The sequence below is a fragment of the Balaenoptera physalus genome (assembly GCF_965194825.1).
Source record: "Balaenoptera physalus genome assembly, chromosome: X".
NCBI lineage: Eukaryota > Metazoa > Chordata > Mammalia > Artiodactyla > Balaenopteridae > Balaenoptera > Balaenoptera physalus.
In genome coordinates, this window is record NC_138903.1 from 22,080,647 (window position 1) to 22,104,636 (window position 23,990).

At 40.2% G+C, this 23,990-nt stretch overlaps 1 protein-coding gene and 1 long non-coding RNA gene across 4 annotated transcripts in view; one reads left to right on the plus strand and one right to left on the minus strand.

Moving 5' to 3' along the window:
• LOC309653016 overlaps nt 1-23,990 on the minus strand; it is a 633,104-nt gene that overhangs the window by 570,331 nt on the left and 38,783 nt on the right. The window lies entirely within an intron of this gene.
• POLA1 (DNA polymerase alpha 1, catalytic subunit) overlaps nt 1-23,990 on the plus strand; it is a 292,429-nt gene that overhangs the window by 97,427 nt on the left and 171,012 nt on the right. For all 3 annotated transcript variants that reach the window (XM_082446929.1, XM_082446930.1, XM_082446931.1), the window contains 4 exons: nt 19,100-19,132; nt 19,869-19,961; nt 21,185-21,390; nt 23,214-23,346. In XM_082446929.1, coding sequence (XP_082303055.1) covers nt 19,100-19,132; nt 19,869-19,961; nt 21,185-21,390; nt 23,214-23,346 — 465 coding nt within the window. The remainder of the gene's footprint in view (nt 1-19,099; nt 19,133-19,868; nt 19,962-21,184; nt 21,391-23,213; nt 23,347-23,990) is intronic.

Here is a 23,990-nt window from a genome sequence, read left to right on the forward strand (position 1 = left end):
TTGCATGTACTACTGAAACTAAATGAAATTTTGGAAGTTACCCCCAAAATACACAGAAGTAAAGTTGAGAATATGCACGCCCAGTTTAATAAGATCAGATATGGGTAATTAGTGTAGTATCCTGCAAGTGTGTATGATTATGTGTGTTCTCAAACACTATGTGTATATATACGCTACAACCACGTATATATAAATAACATTTAACCTAAAAAGAACTTGCAAGTGTTAAGCTACTTAACAACTTTCAAAGCTTTCAACACAGTTGCATGTTTCAACAAAAGCGGTCAGTGTGTTTGCTATCAGTCAGTGGCATAATCAATCATTTATTGATACCACTTTGGATTTGTGAAGAAATGGAGGTATTTACAGCCTTTTGGAACCTAATTGGTTCCAAAGTCTAAAAGCTTCTCGGCCATTCCAGCACGAGAGTTTCAGATCCTAGATGGTAGTCACCTGATGACTCCTGACACCAGACTGTGCCACCTATCTTCATTCCTTGGGCCCCGGGGGTGTCCCAGATGGGGTGGGAATGCCATTGACCCTCCCTCCCAGCCCTTCTCAGCTGGCAGTCATCAGACATTGGAAGAAGCAAAAACAGCTCCTTACTGGAAAGAGGTTGAAACTTTTGTTCTGTGAGTAACTGCATTCCTGATAAAGCCTTGGTTGTTGTATTGTTTTTAAATTTATTCCTGGGCTTTAGCCTGTGTTTTTATTTTTTAGGAAAGATTCTATGCATTGATAGTATGCTGTATTCTTTAAATTTTTAAAGAAGTAAACTGGAATGTTCTGATTTTCGTGTTGTTTAGAGTTCTTATCTCAGGGAATAACATCCAGAAAGATAGTCTAGCAAATCTGTGATTATTTTACCCTGATTTGGTATTCCCTGTGTTGGGAACTTTATGAGTTTTTCTTGTAATCATCGTTATCATAGTTAAGATTTATTGACTGCTTACTCAGTAAGGGGTAGTTGGATGTTTGTACTGGTTTTGTGAGTACTTGGATGAGATATGTGAAATAGATTCAACTCTTGAGGCACTCTTGTAACAGTAAATACTAGAGCCACTGCCATTGTTCGTCAGAAATCAGGAGAAAAACTTCATCATTGGCCTGAATGAGCTGAAGTTCATAGTGAGACTGTGGTCATTATTCATTGTCTCTTTTCTTTCAAATAGTGAAACTCTTGGGTTTCTGTGGACAAGGCTGCTTTTTAATGGCATGTTCTCCAAACAGCTGTTAGGCACCCCCCTCCCCAATACCACAGATCACATCTGTTCCCACTGTTGATTAGCTCGAGGGTGGAGAAAGAAGAGAGGCTGTAGCATGTGTAATTACCAGTAATTAATTCTTGTTGAGCCTCTTCATTTCCTTCTATTCTAACTCCACCTACCCTTCTTCCTGTCTCTGTTGTAAATTCTATTTCATGTTGGCTACTTGTGGAAAATAATCTTGATGGGTATACAGCTGTTTTCCTAAAATTTTACATTCACCTTACAGTGAAGCTTTTATTTTTCTTCTGGTGACAAAATCTCTTGATAAGGCAAGGCAAATAAGAAAATACTGAAGTAGTGAGTACATCTCTTGGGGCTAGTTTTCCTGCTTCCTTCTGTTCTGTTTCTGTTGATGCTGTTTCCAACTGTCAACAAATATTTATCAAATATATTCTTTCTTAAAGGAACTAATGCAGGGCATGAATGAAGACGTGTGAGGAAAACAAATGTAAGATACAGTCCTGGTCCTTAACATTAATGTACAGAGTAATTAGAGATGTAAAATATGTACATGGAAAAATAACGATGTAAGTTAACATATAATAATTGTAGCATATAATAATTGACCAAATTGTCAAGACCATAAGGTGGAGGTAATGTTCTACTATTTTTCTTTCTCTTTGGGATAAGGTAGGGCTAAAGGAAATATAAATTTGAGCATTTTAATTAATATGTTACAGTAGAAGAGCTATATCACAGGCTTGCTCTTTAATAAAGAAAGTTCACAGTAATCGTCTTTACACATCTTAAAAGCCTAGAGATTTTCAAGGCGTGATGCTTTTTTTGAGCCTCTTTTCAGGAGAGTGGAGCTTCAAGTGGAACATTTAAAAACTGCTTGTTTTTAACATTTCAAATAAATTTAAAAATGTATTTGGTGTATCAGTCAGCCAGCAGGGCCCCAGCAGGAAAGAGATGACACTGGGATTAATAGGAGGATTTGATAAAGGGATTATTTACCAAAATGTGGGCGGTGTATATAGTAAAATCACAAGGCAGTTGTGTGAACTTCAGGGCTAGTAATAGCAGGGATGTTACACTCTGAGGTGAAAAGGAGTGAGAGGAGGAACAGATGCCTAACCCCCAAAGACAGAGTTGGGTGAGGAGGGTCTTCTGATCGCAAGTGGATGGATTCCGCCAGCCCTGACGTTGACCCCTCAGGGAGAAAGCCAGAGGCATAGCCTGTGCTCATTTCCCTCCTGATCCAAGCAGTGTTCGCCATTAGCCAAACTCCACTGGAATTGGGACGAGGGAGCTCTTTGATGTAGTCTGTTAGGTCAGCCTTCCCTCCCACAGAGCAGGGTGGAGCGTGGAACTGGATGAACAAAGGCAAGATACCTGGTATATTTGGAGACTTTGTTAAGTTTGCCTAAATATGAAAAATCTCTCTTGGATAACGTAATTCTGTGTGCTAAATAATCTCTGACAATAGGCATATGTCAGGAATCAGTACGCTTCATGACACATCAGTCACTTCTCAAGCATGTGCACAGGGAGCCATTGATATAGGTTAGTGATTCTCACCTGGGGGCGATTTTGGCCACTGTGAGACATTTGACAATTTCTGGAGGCGTGTTCGGGTGTGGGCTTTGTCATTAGGATCTGGTGGAGGGTAGTCATGATGAAGCGAACACAGTGAAGTGCTTTTTCATTCCATCAGGGTAGCTGCCCAGATGATTGTTGAACTCTAACCAAAGCAATGACCATGACTTTTGGTGAGAAGAGATTATTGAGCTTTGAAAGAACAATTTGAGTTGCATTCTGAGAATGAAGCTACAGGTCAGCATAGGTTGTACACATTGAACATGAGGTGGGGGGGGAGTCAAGCCCTAAAAGATAAAGAAGAAATGAGACCACTGTGAATAACTGGGGCGTAGATGGCAAGCTCCTCAAGGGCATGGACCGCATTTTAGGTACCTTAGGAGAGGTAAGCACCATGTCTTGAGCCGTACAGACTGTCAATACCTATTTGTCAAGTGACTGAGTAACCCTTAATTGAGGAGAAATGGTTAGAAAGAAAGGCACCAGTAGGAAGGGACAGATGAAAGATGCTGGAAGGGGAGGAGGTGAGATTCTTAATGTGAAAGGAAAGATACTCTGGACTGCAAAGAAATGAGAAAGCTAGGCCATAGAGGCCATATTTGGTGTGCCGCTCAAGCTCATTGGATCTCAGGTTTCCAGACTTTATGTCTGTCCCTGACCTGGACCCTTGCACCTCATGGTTTCCTTTTCTTTAAGATGCAATAGGTAGGGACAAGGATATTTAAATGATGTTGTCAGAAACCATTTGTCCCATTCCTCTTTGATCAGCACTGCCTTCCCTCCCTTTTAATGTCATGCCCTGCATGGACCCTGAGCTCCTTCTCTCCTTCTCAGTTGGACCCAGCTGAAGATTTAGGTAGGCCTCCAAAGAGAAGATTTTAATACATCAGTCCATTGGTGTGGGACTTGGTGCGATTGGCTCAGTCATCCTGTTTTTATATTCCTGCACGACAGCTCTTGAGATCTGTTCCTTTCATTGTCAGAAAAGGGAAAGCTGCTTACTTGGAGGTGACCACATTTGTCTTTTAAGTTCCTTAAGAGCAGTGAAACTCCTTTTATACTTCCCTCAGTGCTCAGCCCATTGTAAATGCTTGTTGAATTAGTGGATTTATGGAGGGTTACTCCTAAGATGGCAAAGAGAAGTGGTGGAGTGAGATAGGCAAGGGTATATTTAGGAAACCTTGACCATGAAGTGTTCACTCTTCTGAGTGACACATGACATTAGAAGGCCTCTTGTGTTCAAGAGGGTTGACTGTAGAATTAAGAAATAGAGGAGGAATTCAAAATACTGGAATGGAAGCTGGAGGTAACGAGAGAGCAGGAGTACTCTCTCTTTGCTGGAGGAAGAGTCATGCTGTTGTGGCCCGATAGTAGGCAGGGCCAGGTAGATCTGAAATGTCCACCATCCAGCCTCATCAGCATCGTTAAAAGAATGTCTGCCATCCAACTTAATAGCGAATCTTGCAGATTTTTTAAAAATCAGCTTTCGTCTTCCCTGGTGGCGCAGTGGTTAAGAATCCGCCTGCCAGTGCAGGGGACACGGGTTTGAGCCCTGGTCTGGGAAGATCCCACATGCTGCGGAGCACCTAGGCCCGTGTGCCACAACTACTGAACCTGTGCTCTAGAGCCCGCAAGCCACAACTACTGAGCCCACGTGCCACAACTACTGAAGCCCACACGCCTAGAGCCTGTGTTCTGCAACAAGAGAAGCCACCGCAATGAGAAGCCCGTGCACCGCAATGAAGAGTAGGTCCCGCTCACCCCAACTAGAGAAAGCCCACGTGCAGCAACAAAGACCCAACACAGCCAAAAATAATAAATTAATTAATTAATTAAAAAAAAGAAAAGAAAAATCACTGTTTAAAAAAAAAGTTAATGATGGGTAAGATTCCTTACAGACAGCCAGTGAACTAACCAACCTTTGGAATTTCCTAATCAAAACCATACACTATCTCTGTAATTATAATCATAGTGGTCATGGATTTGTTAAGGCTCATTTGTTTTTTCTCCCTTCACCTATGACTGATGGTTGACACTAATTTTTAGGATGCTTAGTAAAGGGTTTACAAGTGGCATTGGAGCCAGCAAAGTGAGTCACTCCTCTCTGGCAGTCTCTTGGGTAAATCGAGCACAGCCATGGGTATGAAATATACCAGGCAACTGTTAACTATAGTTTCAAGACTGATTCAACATAAGCATAAAATCGCTCCAAGTTTGGAAGGGAGGCTAATCTTTTTGGGGCTGTGACCCATTTGAGAATTGGGTGACAGCTGTGGATTCTTTATCCAGAAAAATGTTCACATATACACCAATACAGAATTTTACAGACCATGAAGGAGGTTCACAGACTGAGCCATACCTCATAGAGGAAGTTTGTGGAGTTGAAAATGCATCTTCAAAATTACATTGTTAGGGACTTCCCTGGTGGCTCAGTGGTTAAGAACCCGCCTGCCAATGCAGGGGACACAGGTTCGAGCCCTGGTCCGGGAAGATCCCACATGCCGTGGAGCATCTAAGCCCATGCGCCACAACTACTGAGCCTGCCCTCTAGAGCCTGCAAGCCACAACTACTGAGCCTGTGCTCTAGAGCCCACGAGCCACAACTACTGAGCCCACGTGCTACAAACTACTGAAGCCCACGTGCCTAGAGCCCTTGCTCCGCCACAAGAGAAGCCAATGCACTGAGAAGCCCATGCACCACAATGAAGAGTAGCCCCTGCTCGCCGCAACTAGAGAAAGCCCGCGCACAGCAACGAAGACCCAATGCAGCCAAAAATAATAAATAAATAAATTTTTAAAAATTATGTTGTTATATTTGGGATGGGTTAAAACATCTGATTTTGAAATATAAATTATAGAAAGTAATGTGGCAAAATATTGGCAGATGGGGATATTGCAGAAAAGAGATTTTTTTTCCCTGTGGTTATTTATTGAGATCACAGCAGAATCTTAAGGGGTAGGGAATTGTGAGGGGGTTTGTTTGTTTGTTTATCAAACAAAAAAAACCTGAGAATCCTTGGCCGTTTTTGCCCTGTCTTTTTGTTGAGGAGGCAGAGGAACGTGGAAGGTAAGTACCTCATCCCTTGCAGACCTTGTGCCTCTTAATATGGAGAGCGGCCTGTAGACAGACCCACGGAGAAGGGAGCTGGCGATGGACAAGGAAGGGAGGATGGAAGCAGATGGGCGTGGCGCACAGGATGGAAGGAGAGAAATTTCTTATGCATTTGCCCAGGTTGAACGCAATGCCCTTTTCTTTCTTCCTGTTTTAGTTCGTCTTGACATCTCCATCGAACAGACACATCAAGAAAGGAGATTTTCCTCTTTGCCAGAAGTTCTTAGAAAGACTTCACTAGTCTTTAATTTCATCTCCTTTGGGGTTAAGGAGAGCTGTTCTTTCCGAACTTCTTGTCGAGGGTTCTTGTATTACTAACGCTTTATCTCAAGCTAGCTTGTTTTCGATAAATCCCTAAAGCAGAAGGTATTTTGTTAAGCTATCTAAGCACGAAAAGCAAGTATGTAATGCTGTAGTACCAGCGTTGTGGTTTTTTTCTCCTGCACGATATATTAACTAAGCAGAAAATTTAAAAGAACAAAGACAATAAAAGTAATGTTTGTTAGTGGTAGTTTGAGATATTTCAGGAGAGATGAGATGTGAAGAAAAGCAATGCCATATTTAGAAAGCTCCCTCCAACCCAACAGTATCTATTGAAGTAAACTTGATGACAGACTTTTTTCCTCTTCATGAATCATTGTATTCCTATAAAAGCGAAAATTCCTCTTCATCTAAACAAATGGCTTCCACATCTGTTTTCTTAGTTTCTCAAAAGGGTGTCTTGGGCTTGCATTTTTTTTTTTAAAGTGTTTATCTGTTTAAAACGAAATATCGTCAAAAGCAGTTTATACATCAAAATCCAAGTTGGTCTTCAGCTTCTAAGAATTAGTCAAGAATGATCTGGTGGTGATGGTGGTTGTATAGGGAAAAAAGAAAACACATTTTGTATTCTGCATAGGTAAGTTCTCCCTAACCATCCTCTTTAAATTTTATTGATTTATATTTAATTTTACATGCTCTTTTGGTTTTGGGGGCTGATTGAGTAGGTAACTTTGTCATTGGTAGCACATCCCAATATTTTAATGCTCTGGATTCAGAGTACTGAACATAAGTATTTTCCAAATTAGTAGCAGGAGACTAAGAACTGATCTGTAGTTAGATTTTTTTATTGTTGTTGTCCCGTAGTCAGCTTTCTCCCACCAAGTCACTAAGAGAAACACGCTCAGAACTGGTTTGTAAAACGCTGCTGTATGCCCTTTTCTAAAGTGCTTGGTCAGTTCTCAATCTTGGGTGAGTCTGCGCACCCTCAAGGGTTTTCGTTTTGTCTTTTAAAATCTGTATTCTCTTCTTGTGTGACAGGCCACCATGCCCTTGAGACCATCCTGCCATTTAAAAATAAAGAATGAGAAGCAGCTGAAGTGCTGGCTCATTTGCAGCTGACAGGAATCTGATCTACTGCTTGGATTCTTTTATCTGGGGACCGACATGCCAGTGGTTTGTGGCTCGTCCTAGCCATGCCATCTGCAGTCACAAGGTTTAAGAGGGTGGGAGGAGAGGAGGTTGTCCCCAGGGGAAAGGAAGGTTTTGGGGGTCTTTTTTTGTATGCAAAGGTCAGGGAGAAAGGCTGTAGCTCGGCACATGGAGTCCTACAGCAGGTCGCAGGCTCCTGGCTTCTTCCCACCCAGTGGAATTTCTGGGCCCTGATGAGGCGCTCTTTCAGGAGGTTCCGCAGGCTCCTCCCGCCGCCGAGCTACAGCTGTCTGTTCTGTCAAAACAGTGGCTAGCTTTGAGGTCAAAGGTCCATGAGAACTCTGAGATATTTGATGTTATCAAACCAGTGACAAAGGCAATTGATTTAATCACTTATGACTTAGTTTCTCTCAAAGGGTGTGGAGAATATTATTTGGAAACGGGGGAACCCTTCCCCCATCACTCCTTTTCTTTTCTTGGCTGACTATGAACCGGAACTGCTAACAAATGGCGTCAATCTTGACATAAGGGAGGAGCCCTCCCCACTCCCAAATGCAGAAGAGAGGCAGGAAAAGGATGGTTATGTTGGAGCAATGGGAGGCTCTTTCCTCGTGAAGTGAATCGATTGATGTTCCGTCTTCCTGTTGAGCTCATCGCCGCCTCAAGGAGGGGAGCCTCCGCAGAGGTTTTGCTTGCTGTTTCTTGAGCCAAGGCTGGTAGCTGCTTTGGTTGCTCATGAAAAGGCAAGGTGCTCCCCCTTTTTGACCTTGTTCAGAGGCTTAATACAATTATTTGTGTTAGGCGCTAGCCACCTGTTGGGATCGTTCTCGTTAAAGGTCAGCGTGTGGTGCCTCACTGTCTGACTGTGGCAGACTGCATCAGATTTGCCAGTGGCCACTGGTTTGTGTGACACCTGCCAATTGTGACAGAAAGAATGGAGATTTGATAGATGGAAGGGAAAGGAAGGTGTTGGAGGAGGAATGAGGGATCAGGAGACCCACGGAGCACCATTACTGTGGTTGGGGTGCCAGCTTGCCTCGTCTCCGTTTTCTTCTGCTTCCCCATCATGAACTGTGCCGTCTGTTTTGATGGGCTCTGTTATTGTCTGCCCGCTGCCATTGCTTTGATTTATTCGTATATTGCATCTCTGTTGAGCATTGGATTTCTTGCATTTGAAACTTGCCACGTCCCCTCTATTGAGCATCCTTGCTTCCACCTGCCTCCCTGTGGTCTCCACTGAGTTGTCCACAGGCATAGCATATTCATCAGCCACAAAACGCTCTGCCTCTGCTCCCCTTCCCGGATTCCCTATCTCAATGAGTAGCTGCGTCCCCAGTTGTTAAGCCAGGAATGTGGGTATCATCCTTGACTCCTGTCTCTTCCTCGTGCCCCAAATCCAGCCAGTTGCCCAGTTTTGTAGATTCCACTTCCTAAATACCCGTGACTCACTCTCTCTCTCCAGTGCAATGACTATTATGTTATTCAAGCCTCATTACTTCTTCCTGGACGTTGCCCCTGCCCCCACTCCTCCACATGTATTCTCCACAAGTTTTATAACCAGAGAGACCTCTTTAAACTATCAATCTGATGCTGTCCCTCCTTAAAAGTCCTTACTGTGGCTTATGAGGCCCTTCACAGTTGGGCCTCTTTCCTGCCCTCTCCCAACTTTCCCAAGCATTCTAGCCTCAGCCATACTTTTTATTTTCTTCTTGTTGCAAAAAACAAACAAACAAAAAACTTAAAAAAATTTTTTGAAAGCTTAATTTTCTTCAGTCACCATTGAGTTTCCCCTCTGTCCTTTGGCTCTTCACACTCTTCCCCTGTCCCCCTTATCCTGTTATTCCCTATAGCTCACCTTCCCCTTATTGACAATCTGCTTTCATGAATTTTCTCTAACTCCCACCCCAGAGGCCCCTATTACGTATGCGTATATATTTTTTTCAGTTGCCTATTTGGTTCTCCACTAGATATTACATGCTCTAGAGGGAAGGGATCATGTCTGAATGACTCACCTTTGTGTTCCTTTTACCTAGCACATAAGAACAGCTCAGGAAATACTTGTTGATGAGTGAATGATAACTTCTTTTTTGAGGTTCTAAACAAAAAGAAAATAACAGGGCTTCCTAGAATTCATATCAGATTCTTGAGCCTTGGCCAGATTAGGGAGTAGAAATGCAAATGAAGTTCAGAAGTAAAGGGGATTTTTTTTTTCATAGCAGTGATTAGCCAAATCTTTTATAGCTTATATGTTGATATTTTGTCCTCTCCATATTCTGCATCTCCATCCTAAATGACTTTTCTCAACTTGGTATTTATCTTTCTTTCAAAATTTTCTGAGTTCTTCCCAAAGAAAGCATAGAGGATGATGGGACAGGAGAAAAAGTGTTTGATAAATGGTAACACATTATTTGATTGATGCTTAAAGGTAGAGAGACATCCTGGAGGCATGTCTGAGTATGTGTGCAATGCATGTATCTCTGGACAGGTGGACACAATCACATTTCCCCAGAACGAGACCATCTTTCTGAAAGATTTTTCTTTGTAGTGGGAGCCCTCCATATTTTAATCATAGCTAGCTCCTAGAATCTGTTTTCTGAACTTCTAATAAAAAGAGAGTGGGCATGGGACACCATTTTATAAGAAATAGAGTTGCTGTGGGAGGGCATGTAGAAAGTATGGTCATTATAGAACAGAATTTAGTGTTTAGCCTTGGGACTGAGCGAGGGAGTCGTCCCGTCCCCCCCGTCCCCCCCAGGTATTGAGCTTAAAAAGCTCTCCCTCCTCTCACCTCCCTTGAGGCAGAGAATAATGAAGAACAGCCCCATGACTATCTTGTCACACACCGATCTTGAGCTTTCTGGAAATCAACAGAGCTTCCATCAAAATGATGACAGCAGGGCCTTGGTCACTCTGCAGCTTGAGGTTGTCCTCCGGACCACCAGCTAGGTCCTCTTCCACGGCTGAGCTTCAGGCCAGGTGCTTAGTAATGACAAGTGGCAACCTGTGAAATCTGACATTTGTAGGGGCCGGGAGCTCAGAGTTTGTTAGTCACATTTTCTCATGACCTCAGTTATAAAGAAAATGTTGCAGATTCTGGAAAATGCTAATGTCCTTTTTAGCCGTAAGTATTATCTTGATTGCAGTGCTTCAGAATTGCCCAACTTCATTATCTTAGCATAGCCAGCCTGACGCCTTCTTCTCAAATAGACAATTATGATCAATTAAGCACTTTCAGGCCTTATAGAATACTTAATTTTATTAGTCAATTATTCGTGCTTTGAAAGAGTTAATGGTAGCTACCCAAGTCATTATTAGAAATTAGAATGTCCCAAAATAGAAAGGCTATTTCCTTTGTGTATGGCACTGCAGTGGAAAATGCCAAGCATAGTTTTTACTGAGTTAAAGGGTGAGGGAGGGCGGGGTGGGGGAGAAAGTTACATGTAAATCATTTAGCCATTAACCTAATGGATGGATTTATAAATCCTATTACTATAAGCCCTTTTCATTTCCACTGAGGCTTGGTGCATGCTTGATCCCGCTAATGTAAAATTCATTCCGTCTAAGTGATTACTGAAGTAAGACACTTTGAGTCAATTTTCATCAGGTTGTGCGAAACTTGCCTGAGTGCCGATGTTCACTACAGCGCGGACATAGTTTGGCCGTGTCTTCATTAGCCCCCCAGATGAGTTATGTGAGGAGTCAATCAGGGAACCAAATCTTGGTGCCTTTTGACATGTCTGTGTTTTTCTGTGAGGGAAATACATTGAAGGGGCCGAAAATACCCAGCTCCAAAGCAAGAGGCAAGACCTTTGGGTGGGGTTTTTCTAGTTTCATGGACATTACGTGAATTCCAGGAAATCAGAAAGCTCTCTTTTTATGGCTAATTGGAACATCTTCAGTGATACTTATTCTTAAATGAATAGAAATTTCAAAATTGATGAAATACATGGACCCTTTTCCTAGAAAAATGCATATAGGCACACATTCAAATTCCTCCTTACAGTTTCGGGAATTTTCAGATTTCTTGACCTTAGGTTAATATCTCCTGCTCTAGTTTCAATCTTGTTGTCTTAGGGATTTTTTTTCTCCCCCTGAGAATTTAATATTTAAGAATATAGGCTCGTACTTGAACTCTTGTGTCTGTGAGTAGATTTGGTTCAAGTTTGCTTTAAAGCCAGCTCTACCAGCTCTCCAGGCTCCTGTGTCAGGTATAACCCCACGTATGGCAATAATGCACATATATGCAAGTGAAACATATAAGACGTGAGTGTCTAGACTGGAAGTTGGAGTGGAGGAGGAATAGAGCATAAGAATGTTGTGAAAGAAAGGTTTCTTTGAAGGTGAAAACAGTTTTTTAAAAGTCAAAATGTAAAGTGGATTTTTAAAAATCCACAAGATGAGTAAATATTTTGGGGCAAGAAATTAGAAGATAAGGGAGAAGTTCACTTTTCATTTCACATATTCAGCGCCATAGTTTGTGGTTTTTTAAGTTTTTAGATCAAAATTAGGGCCCTGTCAGATTTTAGGGCAGTAATTGAAAGATACTCATAAATATCATTAAATGTGTCTGTTGGGGAGGGGAAACCTTTCAGAAAGCTTTGTTTAGTCAACGTGTTTTATATTCCTTACACATGAGCTATCAGAAGGTTAGGTTGTAAATTAAGGATTTAAAACAAAATCAGTTTATCTGGAAACAAGAGTTGTATGGGAGGGGTACGCTGTTCCAGTCAAGTTTATAATTAACGGGCCTTTATCACTGGGGTAGAAATTCATTTCTCTTGAGTGAATATTTGTTTATTTAACATGCATTGTATTTGAAGGTGGGATTAAAACTGATTTACTGTTCATTTCTTGCATGGAAAGAGCTAGCATTTAAATGTGTGCTGTGTGTGGGTTTAATAGCCGCTTTCTGTAACCAGCTTTAGGGTCCTGTCGTTGTGGAGGTGCATTTATCAATCCATGGCTTTGCTTCTTTTCTTCTTCTCACGCTGGACCACTTGGGTTTGCCTCCTTTTACTAGAGCCTAAGAAACAAATATGCATTGAATTACTGCTACGTGCCAGGCATTGTGTTAGGTTTAATGGCAAAGACATGATCTCTGCTTATAATTTGCTTATAGTTTCTTAATCTTACCTTTTCTAATAGAGTTATATGCTGTGGTTTACACAGAATAATTTGGGGGCTACGTTGGACTAGCATTCTCATTAGTATCATTGGATTGGGGAGGCCAGAGAGGCTTTTCTGGTGGTGTGAAGTTCCTTGTAAAATAAAGGAACTTCATGTTTTAGTTGGAGGGGCCATTTATTATGTTTGGAGCTGGTGAAGGTTTGGAGGAGATGGTTGGGATTTAGAATGAATTCTTGTGGGACAGACAATTGAATATGGGCCTGGAGAGAGAAAATGTTGAGTTATCAGTATAATATCACTGATTCTCAGCCAGGGGCAATTATGCTCCTCAGGAATCATTTGGCAATATCTGGAGAAAATTTTGGTCACAACTGAAGAGTGTATGTGTGTGTCTGTGCACACATATGCGTGTGCATGCATGCTACTGGCATCTAGTGGGTAGAGGCCAGGGCCAACCTCCCATGACAAAGAATTATCCAGCCTAAATGTCAGTAGTGCTGAGGACGAGAAACACTGGTGTGTGTGTGTGTGTGTGTGTGTGTGTGTGTGTGTGTGTGTGTGTGTGTAGGTGTGTGTGTGTGTGTGTAGGGGTGTGTGTGTGTGTGTAGGGGTGTGTGTGTGTGTGTAGGTGTGTGTGTGTGTGTGTAGGGGTGTGTGTGTGTGTGTAGGTGTGTGTGTGTAGGTGTGCATGTATTCTCCCGGGGTGGGGGAGCAGGGGGATCTCAAGACAAGGTGTCAGATGTTTTATATACTGTAAATGTGCCCACCCACTTAAATGAAATGCATAAAGTTATATGCAGGCAACTTGTGAGACCTTACTAGTTATTTTACGACCACGTGGCCTTCAAAAGCAACCTAGAATATGGCAATATAGTCTTATAATGATAGTTATCTTTGTTGGATATATTAGTGCCTCCTTTTCATAATCCTAAAGAAATGAATGTGGTACAAAGTCAAAGCAGCCAGATATAAGGAAGAGATATTGCTACTTGTCAAACTTGGAGTCTAGATTTTTAGATCTGGGAGGAATCCCAACCTCTTAATTTTATAAATGAGGATGCTAAGACCTAGAGAGGGAAACCAACTTGTTTGCAAATCACTTAGCTAGTAATCGGCAGTTTTAAACCAGTACTCAGATTTCAGACCCCTGACTTTTTAATTTTTTTAACTCATATTTGTATAACGTTTTATCTTTGTAAAGCATGTTTTCAGCATACAGTTCTTCTTATTACCACCTAGCTCTGGGAACTAGGTGGTAGTATTATCGCAGTTTTAAAGAAGTTAAAGCTAAGGTTTAAAGGCAGTAGAGAGCCCAGTGTCATGGGAATGGTGGAGACAGAAAGTAGGGTGCTTATTAAATCCATAGCCCTTGCTCCCTGAACATCTTAGAGAGAAGACACACATCTAAGAACACCAGAGAATAGGAAAATAGGAAAAAGGCAATCTAATATAATGAAGATGAAATAAAAGATGTTTGCCAAGCAGGAGAACTGAGTAACACCGAGTCCTGCTTGGAAACTGTTGAAACTGGGAATAGGGAAAGCTTAGATAATGGTTGGATTACCAAATATCATAATATTTATATTTCTTCTACTTTTCTCTTCCCCATCCTTCAAAACCATTCATTTTGCTATCCCTGTTATGCTAATGTATTACAAAAAAGTTTCCAGTTTATTTCTAATTTTATGTCATCAGTAACAGAAGAATCCTAAAGCCATTTGAGATTTCACTTGTCATTCTGTTCGTGCATTATTTGTTTCGAATTTGACCTTACCCAGCATTTTCTTATCTTAGAAGATTCCCATTTTGTTTAGTTTCTGCATCAGATATCAAAGTGGGTTTCTTGTTAGTAGATATTACTATAATAGATGTATGCTTTTGGAGTAAGAGCTTGAAATTTTTTTTTTTAACTGTGGGAAGTTGGTGTTTTCTCTCTCATATAGTATTAATAAGTACTGTTTGGGACTTCCCTGGTGGCGCAGTGGTTAAGAGTTCACCTGCCAATGCAGGGGACACGGGTTCGAGCCCTGGTCTGGGAAGATCCCACATGCCGCGGAGCAACTAAGCCCGTGTGCCACAACTACTGAGCCTGCGCTCTAGAGGCCGCGAGCCACAACTACTGAGCCCGCGTGCCACAGCTACTGAAGCCTGCGCGCCTAGAGCCCGTGTTCTGCAACAAGAGAAGCCACCACAATGAGAAGCCTGAGCACCGCAACAAAGAGTAGCCCCCGCTCGCTGCAACTAGAGAAAGCCCGCGCGCAGCAACGAAGACCCAACAGAGCCCCCAAAAAAGGCACTGTTTTAGTCTGTAATGCCATCTAAAATCATTTTATAACCTTTGAATGAATGCATGGCAAGACACTAGTATTCTGTTCTAACAAAAAATAAAGACCCTGGCCTTGTTAGGAGAACCTGTAACCACACACCTCAGTCGTAGCTGGTCTTAGGTGGCTGCTGTTGTTTATCCTGGCGCGACAAACATGCTTTGTGCTTAGTAAACCGCATCGTGGGTGTGTTCCTGAACACATTATTTTCTTTAGGAAGCAATTTTTTGAAATACACTTCACATTTCCTTTTTAGTCCCCACCATCCTTCCCCAGTCTTCAGAGGCGCAGACTGGGGCTAAAACACCTTTCGTGTTATTTTAATGATTGCTCTCCCCACCCCCAGCCCCACTCCTTTCCTGTTTCCCCCTCCTCTTTTCCCCCAACGGCACTGCTCTGCAAAGCCTGCAATGATTGATATGATGGCAGTGCTGTCATTCTTTTTAACCAAAAAAAAAGTCATTTTTGTTCTAGTTATTTTAATAGAGTCCCATTAAAGATGTATTGCTGACTGAAATACCGGCATGAAGGGCTCTCGCTGAGCTGAGCCCAGGAATTAAGAAGTCAGGAAATCGGCTGCTGCATTGCAAGAGCCTTGTGTGACACCGAATCTCCTGATTGGGGAGATCATTACTGCTATTATGACTCGACTTGCGTAGGAATTTTAAATTCCATCTGAATGTCAGTAATAACCCTCTTAGCAAATTATCCTGAATAAAATCACGAAGGCATTTTATATAATAGGTGTTGAATTACTGGATAGATTTGCTAATTAAATACTCTTTGTTCTGCTGCAGTTGACATTACAGGGTAAGATCTTGAACAATTATTCTCAACAGCTGTACTTTGTTAAGGGAAAAATTAACCACAAAGTTTATTTTTTTACACTTGAAGTTGGCAGATTTTTGAAATGTGCTTGAAAAAATTCCATCATCCAATTGGTAATGAGTAGATAAATATGCAGGTGTTGCTGTGAAATCAGATAACTGCAGACTGCCTTATTAATGAATTTAGCAAGCCTTTATAGCCCTGTGTTCTAGCTGATGGCACTTAGAAAATGATTTTCTGTCAGAATGGGTAGCTTTAATATTAGGCTTGTCACTTTGAAGTGAACTTATGAACGGTTATCTTGTAATCACTGTACCTTGTGTCCAGTAGACCTTTCAGGATACCTGTGGCTTTTTATTTTAAATGCATTTCCTTAATGGGGAAAATATCTGTAATGTATAAGTTTTTGATTGTTGGCTTCCAGAACATTCATGTGGTATGGGCCTTTTAACAAGGCAGTGAGACATAATGAAAAGAAATGAGACATAAGGTCCAGCTTCCAGATCAAGCTGTTGATTAGCTCTGTTACTTTGGGCAAAATCGTAGAGCCTAGTTTTCCTCATCTGTAAAATGGGGTTTATAATACCACCTACTCCTCAGGATTATTCATTCAGCATTCTACAAATATTCATTAATAGCTCCCATGTACCAGGGCCTCTGCTAGATAATAAGAGTTTGGTAAACCACAGGAAATATGGTGGTTAAAAGTATTGTCAGAAATTGGTACAACCTCTTTGGAGACCTGTTTGGCTATATTTATCAAAATGTAAAAACACACAACCTTTGATGCAATAAGCCCTCTTGTAGGAGTTTATCTCGTTACTGGCAGATTGGCAAATTACATGTATATAAGGATTATTTATTAAAGTGTGTTTATGAAGGTAAGGATTAGGAACCACCTACGTTCATTGATAGAGCACTAGTTAAATCATGCTTGGGTCATACAGTGGAATACTATGTAGTTGTTAAAAAAGAATAAGGCAGCTCTTTATGTGTGGGCATGGAATAATCTCTAAAATAAAGTGTTACGTGAAAAAAAGCAGTTGCGGTATGTATAGTCTTTATAGTTTGCTTAGTTTTCTATCATTTTTGCAAAGCATCCACTGAGGTTTCTGCCACCAAAGGGGAACTCATTTTAGTAGCAGCCCTCAGATTGTGTGTGGAAATGGTTGTGAGTTGGTGGAAGGACAGCATGAGGGTGGGTGATGGATCTGAAAGGTGAACGTTGCCACTTCATGTTGGAGGTGCACTCAGGGATGACATAGTAGGTTTGGTTCACAGTGCAAAAGGAGAGCAGAATAAATCCGTTAGTGCATATGTGAAATTGGAGTCAAAGGTTGACAGATTGCTCCTGAGGTGGTGTACTTAGCAGGGAATGCTTACCTTGTGGGGTTGTCTGTTGTGATGAGGAAAGCCATGCCTAGCAAGGTGGAAGGGGCAGAAGGTGAAGAGAACTCGTGATAAGTAGTTTTGTTCTCACTATGATTAACTTGACTTGGGCTGATCTCATTATTGCCCTTTTCCCAAAGGAATTGTCAGGTATTCTCCCACAGTGCATTTCCCTGTAATTTGTATGTTAAGAAATGAAGATGAAGTGGAGGAGAGTGAATGTTTTTTATGAGTTAACTGGATTTTAGTGTCTAGTAGAAGAGTGATTGGGATTACTACGAGACCTATCAGTCAACTAGCCAACAGCTTTTCAAGTGCCTGTTAGATGTGAAGTGCAAACATGTGCTCTGACCTCCAGGATCTTGTGGTCTAGTTGGGTAGGGGACAAACTGTCAGCTAAAAACTGTTTCCAGGGACTTCCCTGGCAGTCCAGTGGTTAGGACTCCGCCTTCCAGTGCAGGGGTGCAGGTTCAATCCCTGGTTGGGGAGCTAAGATCCCACATGCCTTGCAGCCAAAAGGCCAAAACATAAAGCAGAAGCAATATTGTAACAAATTCAATGAAGACTTAAAAAAAAATGGTCCACGTCAAAAAAAAAAATCTTAAAAAAAAAAAACCTGTTTCTAGAATGGGATTACCATGATTATCTTAGTCCAGTGGTCCTTAACCCTGCCTGCAACATAAGAATAATCTTGAGAGCTGTTTAAAAAAAATTGCTGGGGCCAGCTCTTGGCATTTTTTTAAAAGATCCCCGGGTGATTCCACTGTACAGCCACTATTGAAACCATTGGTTAGCCTGATCAGTATTCACCACCCCCAGGGCAGGAGAAGGTCTTCCTTTCCCAAGAACATAGGACACTGAACTCGTGCACAACATTGGGAGACAGTACTACAGAGGAGGCAGGCAATGGAAATGGAACGTAAGGGGTAGATATAAAAGATACTCTAAGGCCAGGATTTACAGGGATCTGTAATATGAAGGACAAGAAGGACAGAAACAACACCATGAGGTTTGAGCTTAGTTGACAAGAAAGACTCTTGGAGGTAGGAAAAAGAAATATAAATGAAGTAAATCTTCTATCTGGGTCATTGGAATAGTGACTTCTGGTTTAGATTGATGCTTTGAAAGATGGATGCTTGTCTAGAAGCAATAGCGTGCAGTGACTCAGGCCCCACGCTCTGGAGTCAGAGCGCCTGGATTCGTATCTTTGCTCTGTCACTTACTAGGAGAAATGAATTCTCTTCTCTTTGTTTTTTGCATCTAACAAATAAGGGTATTAATAGTGGCTGTCTTGGGGCCCTTAGAGAATGAAATGAAGAAATGCATGAGATGCTCATAGCAGAGCATCTTGCCCATATATTTTACACATACACACATGTGCTGAGTGCTGAGGATGTTGTATTACTCCTTTGAAGAGGCCTTCATTTGTAAAATATGTTTTACTTCTGATCTAGTCCAAGATAATTTATGTCTGTTTTTATTTACCAACTACATTATAACCTGTATGCCTCTAGTCTTACAGCTGCATAGGCCTGGGGACAGACCTATCTACAGATACTATCTACTATATATGTTTGTCTTTATTTACTGAATGTTTATTGAGCCCCACTTTGCACTGGGCACTGTACTAGCTCCAGGGATATATAGTAAAGATCTACATATTTTTTTTTAACTTTTTAAATTAAGATCCTGAATACCGTAAGAATTGCTAGATTTGAAATGCTTGGTCAAGCTTTTGTTTAGCCATGTAGTTCTATTTAAACATTGATAGCAAGAATAGTTTGCCTTTATGCCATATTATAACAGCATATTTTATTCATATTTATTAAAGATAGATCTTTACGTAGATCTGCTTACATAGATCTTACATAGATCTTTACAGCAAATCTGCTCACATATCTCTGCCTGAGAGTCAGTGTGGAGGCAAACTGATTTTTAGATTACGTTGATGATGTTGTTTTGAGGGTTGTAGTTAGAAAACCATCAAGAGCTTTAAAAATATATGGGAATGCCAAATCATTGGGTTACCTATCTCTGTCAGCATGTGTTTAGGTTTTTGTAATTATATAATGCATTAATCTTGACTTTTTTATTTCATTTAGATTTTGATGCATACGAAAGAGATGGTACAGAAGGTAATGCTGAGCATTTTCATCATACAGTGATTCTTAGATATCATACCTGGTGACGTTTTTGTATTCAAGGAAAATTGTAACCCAGACTGGAAATGGCTTCTTAGGATGCCTAGTTTATGTTTATAATCCCTCCTAATGGATTATAGCCTTTTTCTTTTACTAACACTGATATGATCTAGCCACTGCTTGAAGCCTATATGTGAGTGTTTCTAGCAAATTAGTAACAGTGCTAATTAGAGCTTACTTCCAGGCCTTTATACTGTATGTGCTCTAGTGTTGTTTGTTATGATTGATTTTTTGACACTTCATATTCTACTAAATACTGTTTGAAACTGTTAAGAATTTAATATGGATTTGTGCCCCTGAATTGAAAAAACCCATTTTGTTTCTGCTTCATAAATTGCCAGGACCACTAAGCATGTGGGACAGTGGGTAAATATAGACCCCCGTTTCCTAGTCTCTTATCTTTTTGAAACTAGATACTTCCCCTGCCACTCCACTCTCTGTTGTAAGAAAATTAGGGAGATTTTCTTAATGTGGCAGTGCTTGCCTTTCTGGTTCATTGGGGCTTAGTCTTTGATTGTGCAGTGACAATATGGGTAAGAAGAAACGTAAACTCTTGAAAAATCATCCGGAACCTGTAGTTTCTATAGTATGGAAAATCTTGAGTTTCACTGGGTACGTGATGGTCACAGTGTTTTTGTTGTTAACTTTTATAATATTTGCTTTTCATTAGATGAATCTTGAAGTTATTTATGGAGATACAGATTCAATTATGATCAACACCAATAGCACCAATCTGGAAGAAGTGTTTAAATTGGGAAACAAGGTGAGATAATTTTATAAAATTATCTGTTTTAACCTGCTTTTGTGAATTCTGTTTCTAACATGGAACTTCATAAATTCCAGTTTCTGTACATCTGTGTCCTTCTGAAAATAATAATAAACTTAGTGCCTTCGATTCTTCATCCTCTGTTATATTTCTTAACCTCCAGCTGTTTGTTTTGAGGGCAAAATTCAAAGGAAATTGGTTTTTCCTTAAGTGATGGATATGTTATACCTTTGAAAACAGTCTAAGTTTGGTAAGTGTAAGATGTGACCACATTAGTACCTATCACATTGTCATTCATAAGGAGAATTATGTCTCTAGTAGTATTGAGATGCATTTTATACAGTGATAGATATGGATAAGTACCTACCAACATATATACATATATCTATAATTTTTACAGGAGTACTTAAAATATATTCGGAAAGTCAAAGGGACATTTAAAAGTAATCATTTGTAGCCTCCTAATTGCAGTTCACAATTAGCAAGTGCTTTTTGAGCACTTGCTATGTTAAGATATTGTCCCAATAAACTAAAACTAAGGTACCATCTTACAAGCTAACAGCTTCCTGCCCTTCCCCCCTAAAATGCGTGAAATTTGAACTGTAGTCTTTACTTAAGAGCAAGCTTGGCATATTGTACTCATTGGACCTTGAAAAGTTGTGCATTTTCCCTAGAGGTGATGGTCTGTGCCGTGACCCTATCAATAAAGAGCAGGTGGCTGTTTCATTTATTTGTTCAGCAGGTAGTTATTTGCTTAAAGTCAAGGTGCTATGGGAGGTACAGGGAGATCTTAGACATTATTTTAATAGTCAAAGTTTTACTGGCCATGTATCTAGTTGTTGGACTATCTAATCTCTAATTTGGTAGTTTGAAGGTAAGTACTTATGCATTTAGTTTTTAGATTCGAAACAGAGTATTTCATAATTTTCATAAATTTCCTGGGGCTGACACTGCCAATTTTGTCCTTTGGTTGAGTGGGATGATATAGTTATATTATTGTCTCTTTGTTTATCTTTTTATCAGTTTTTGTCCCTGTGCTTTTTCAAAGTTCTTGCATCATACCAAACATAATATCGTGTTCTATATAACCTGAATAAATGCCTTCTAGTCTTATGTGACTTCTAGTTTTGTTTAGATGAACTCTTGGGAATTTGCGGCATGTTCATCTTCTCCCTATTAGATGTTTGAGAAGCTAGCATTAATGGTTGAAATTTTCACAGGTGAAAAGTGAAGTGAATAAGTTGTACAAACTACTTGAAATAGACATTGATGGTATTTTCAAGTCCCTGCTACTGCTGAAGAAAAAGAAGTACGCTGCTCTGGTTGTTGAGCCAACATCGGATGGGAATTACGTCACCAAACAGGAGGTGAAAGGATTAGATATAGTTAGAAGAGATTGGTGTGATCTTGCTAAAGACACTGGAAAGTGAGTTCAGTTTTCATTTTTGCTTTTGTTGTTTGTTTTTAAAAAAAATTGAAGCATTAACGGTGTGGAGAACACTTTGATTCTGCCAAGCACAAGGACATGACTTCTTTTTTGTTATTGTTATCATTGCATATTAACAGTTCTTACTGATATGGAGTAGAATTTTACAGATGGGTTAAAACTTAGAAAAAGCCAAACTCGCTCAGTAAGAAATGCTTGCTGTAAGATGCATCTTACGAGTTTTAACTCATGGTGAGGGTAAGCCTTCACATTTTAGATGCTTACAGAGTTGGGTTCATCGATGTTGGCTTGTTTTTGTTTTGTTTTGCTTTACTGTTTCTTTTAGAATGTGCAGTATGTTGTGCTCCTGAATGTTCCTAGCGCCTCCTTAGGGCCATAATTGTTAAGGTGTCCCCGTGTTGTGGCTTAAAATGTTCTGGGATTAAAAGTGGGCCATGGAGTGAGACTTTGTTCCCGCCCATATCATTTGTGTGTAAAGATTCTTACTAATCTCAGGTGAATTTAAGAGCTAGTTCTCAAATACTGTATGTACCTCAGAAATAATAAATGTCATGACTGACCCCTTAGTTTTACATCTGGGACTGAAGGTTGTGATAATAAGACCTATTTGTTTGTTTTTAGGGTCACATTAATTTATAAAGCACCCATTTTAAAAAGACGAATCCTTAGGTACTTTATGTACCATCTTTCCAGATAATTCCTGTTTTGTGAACCTGAACAGTTGTGAAAATAGAAGGACTTTTTTCTTTAAAGTGAAATGTTAAGTTAATTTTAGTATTGCTGAATGTCAGCATTTTTTACTTGTTTTCCAGTCTTCCTCTTGCTTTCAAGTTGGGAGATTGAGCATTTGTTGCTTCTGCAAAACTACTCTTGATTAGGCAAAGTTGATCATCTGAGTATGGGTCACTGTTAGCCTTTTATGAAATATAGTTTGAAATGCTTCATTGCCCCCAAATGTACTCAAAGATGAAACTACTTTGTATAGACTGTCAATTAGAGTGTTCTCTTCAGCTTTGTGTTTTCTAAGAAAAGATGCATCATAATAGAAGTAAATTTCTCTGAGTTAGAAATGTATTAGTAATTAAAGCTATACAAATGTTTTTGTCAGGGTTCTTTTTCTGACAAATTATAATGCAGCTGTCAAACCCTCGCTCTGCATTTTCTCAGAAATGGATAAAATATTGGCTTCCTTACTCCTTTTCTTTTTCGTTTTTTCTCTTTTTTTTGGATCTGATAGAATAACATGAAGTTTTTGAGGCATAGCAATACGGTTAGAGAACACTGAAAAATATTATAAAGCTGAAGAAAGAAAAGTTTGGAATCTTTGAGTTTTAAAAAATTTGCATAAAGAACTTTATATTCCTACTTTCCTAGCTTGTAGTCATCTCGGGCAGAGATAATGTCTTGGTGCCTTATGAGGAAAGTGAAATATTTGTCTTCTCAAATTTCTCCTAAGAGTAGAACACAATTGCTTGTGAATTTTTGTAATTGCATAAAAATACGATGGAACTCATACCGCTCTCTGTACACACGCAACGGGAAGCCTTAGCTGCCACGTTAGAAAAAAAGGGGGGGGTGCTGGTCTGTGTGTTTAAGGGCAAACCTGATGTTCCAAGGTTGGTAAACCTTTGACAGAGTTAATGTTAGAAAACACATAGTAACGGGGCTTTTGGACATTAACTGTCATGTTAGCTTTTAGTATGGCTCTTGCCCACATGTTAGTCTAATGGCATTTATCTTCCTTTCTCTCCTTTATTAATAAAGTATGATACTAAAAAATCAATCCCTCTCTTTTTTTGCAGCTTTGTCATTGGCCAGATTCTTTCGGATCAAAGCCGGGACACTATAGTGGAAAACATTCAGAAGAGGTTAATAGAAATTGGAGAAAATGTGCTAAATGGTAGTGTCCCAGTGAGCCAGTTTGAAATTAACAAGGTAAATGTAGCATTTATTGCTGAATCCAGCTGCTGCCATGTGTTTTTCTCCTCCTTCAGATAGTTGAAAAACCACCTCATCCTTGCAATTGAAATAAATTCTAGCTAGTGATGAAAGCTGCTTAACGACTATCTCACAGACTGCGCATTAGCATACCACTCTTCCTCGCCCAGCCACTGGCATTACCCTGTCTGCCGTTGAGGCCTTCTCTCTCCGTTCCTCACGGAAGCCTCGTGTCCAGAGGTTCTATGGAGTGACGTAGTTGATGTTTCAGGGACTTGGGAGTATTGCCTTCTTCATAGTCGTCCTAAGTTACAGTTGTTTGGGGGGCAGGCCTGTAAGCTTAGACAGAGAGCGTGTGTTTGTGTAACTTTACAGAAGGTGATCCTTAGGAGTACTTATAATCAGAAGGCGTTTTTAGACGTTGTTATTTAGAATTAAGGTGGTGCCAGCACTTTCTGTATATTCAAAGCACTTGTGCTTTTTTTTTTTTTTAACTGTATAGTTTCTCTTTATGGATAGTCTTAGTTGTTGAAAATAGGGAATATTTTTTCTTACCTAATTTGAAAAAGAAAATCTTGGTTTCCCAAAGTGCTGTGTAGTACAAGATGTTAGGTTATAGGTTTCTTTTTTTCCATTTAAAC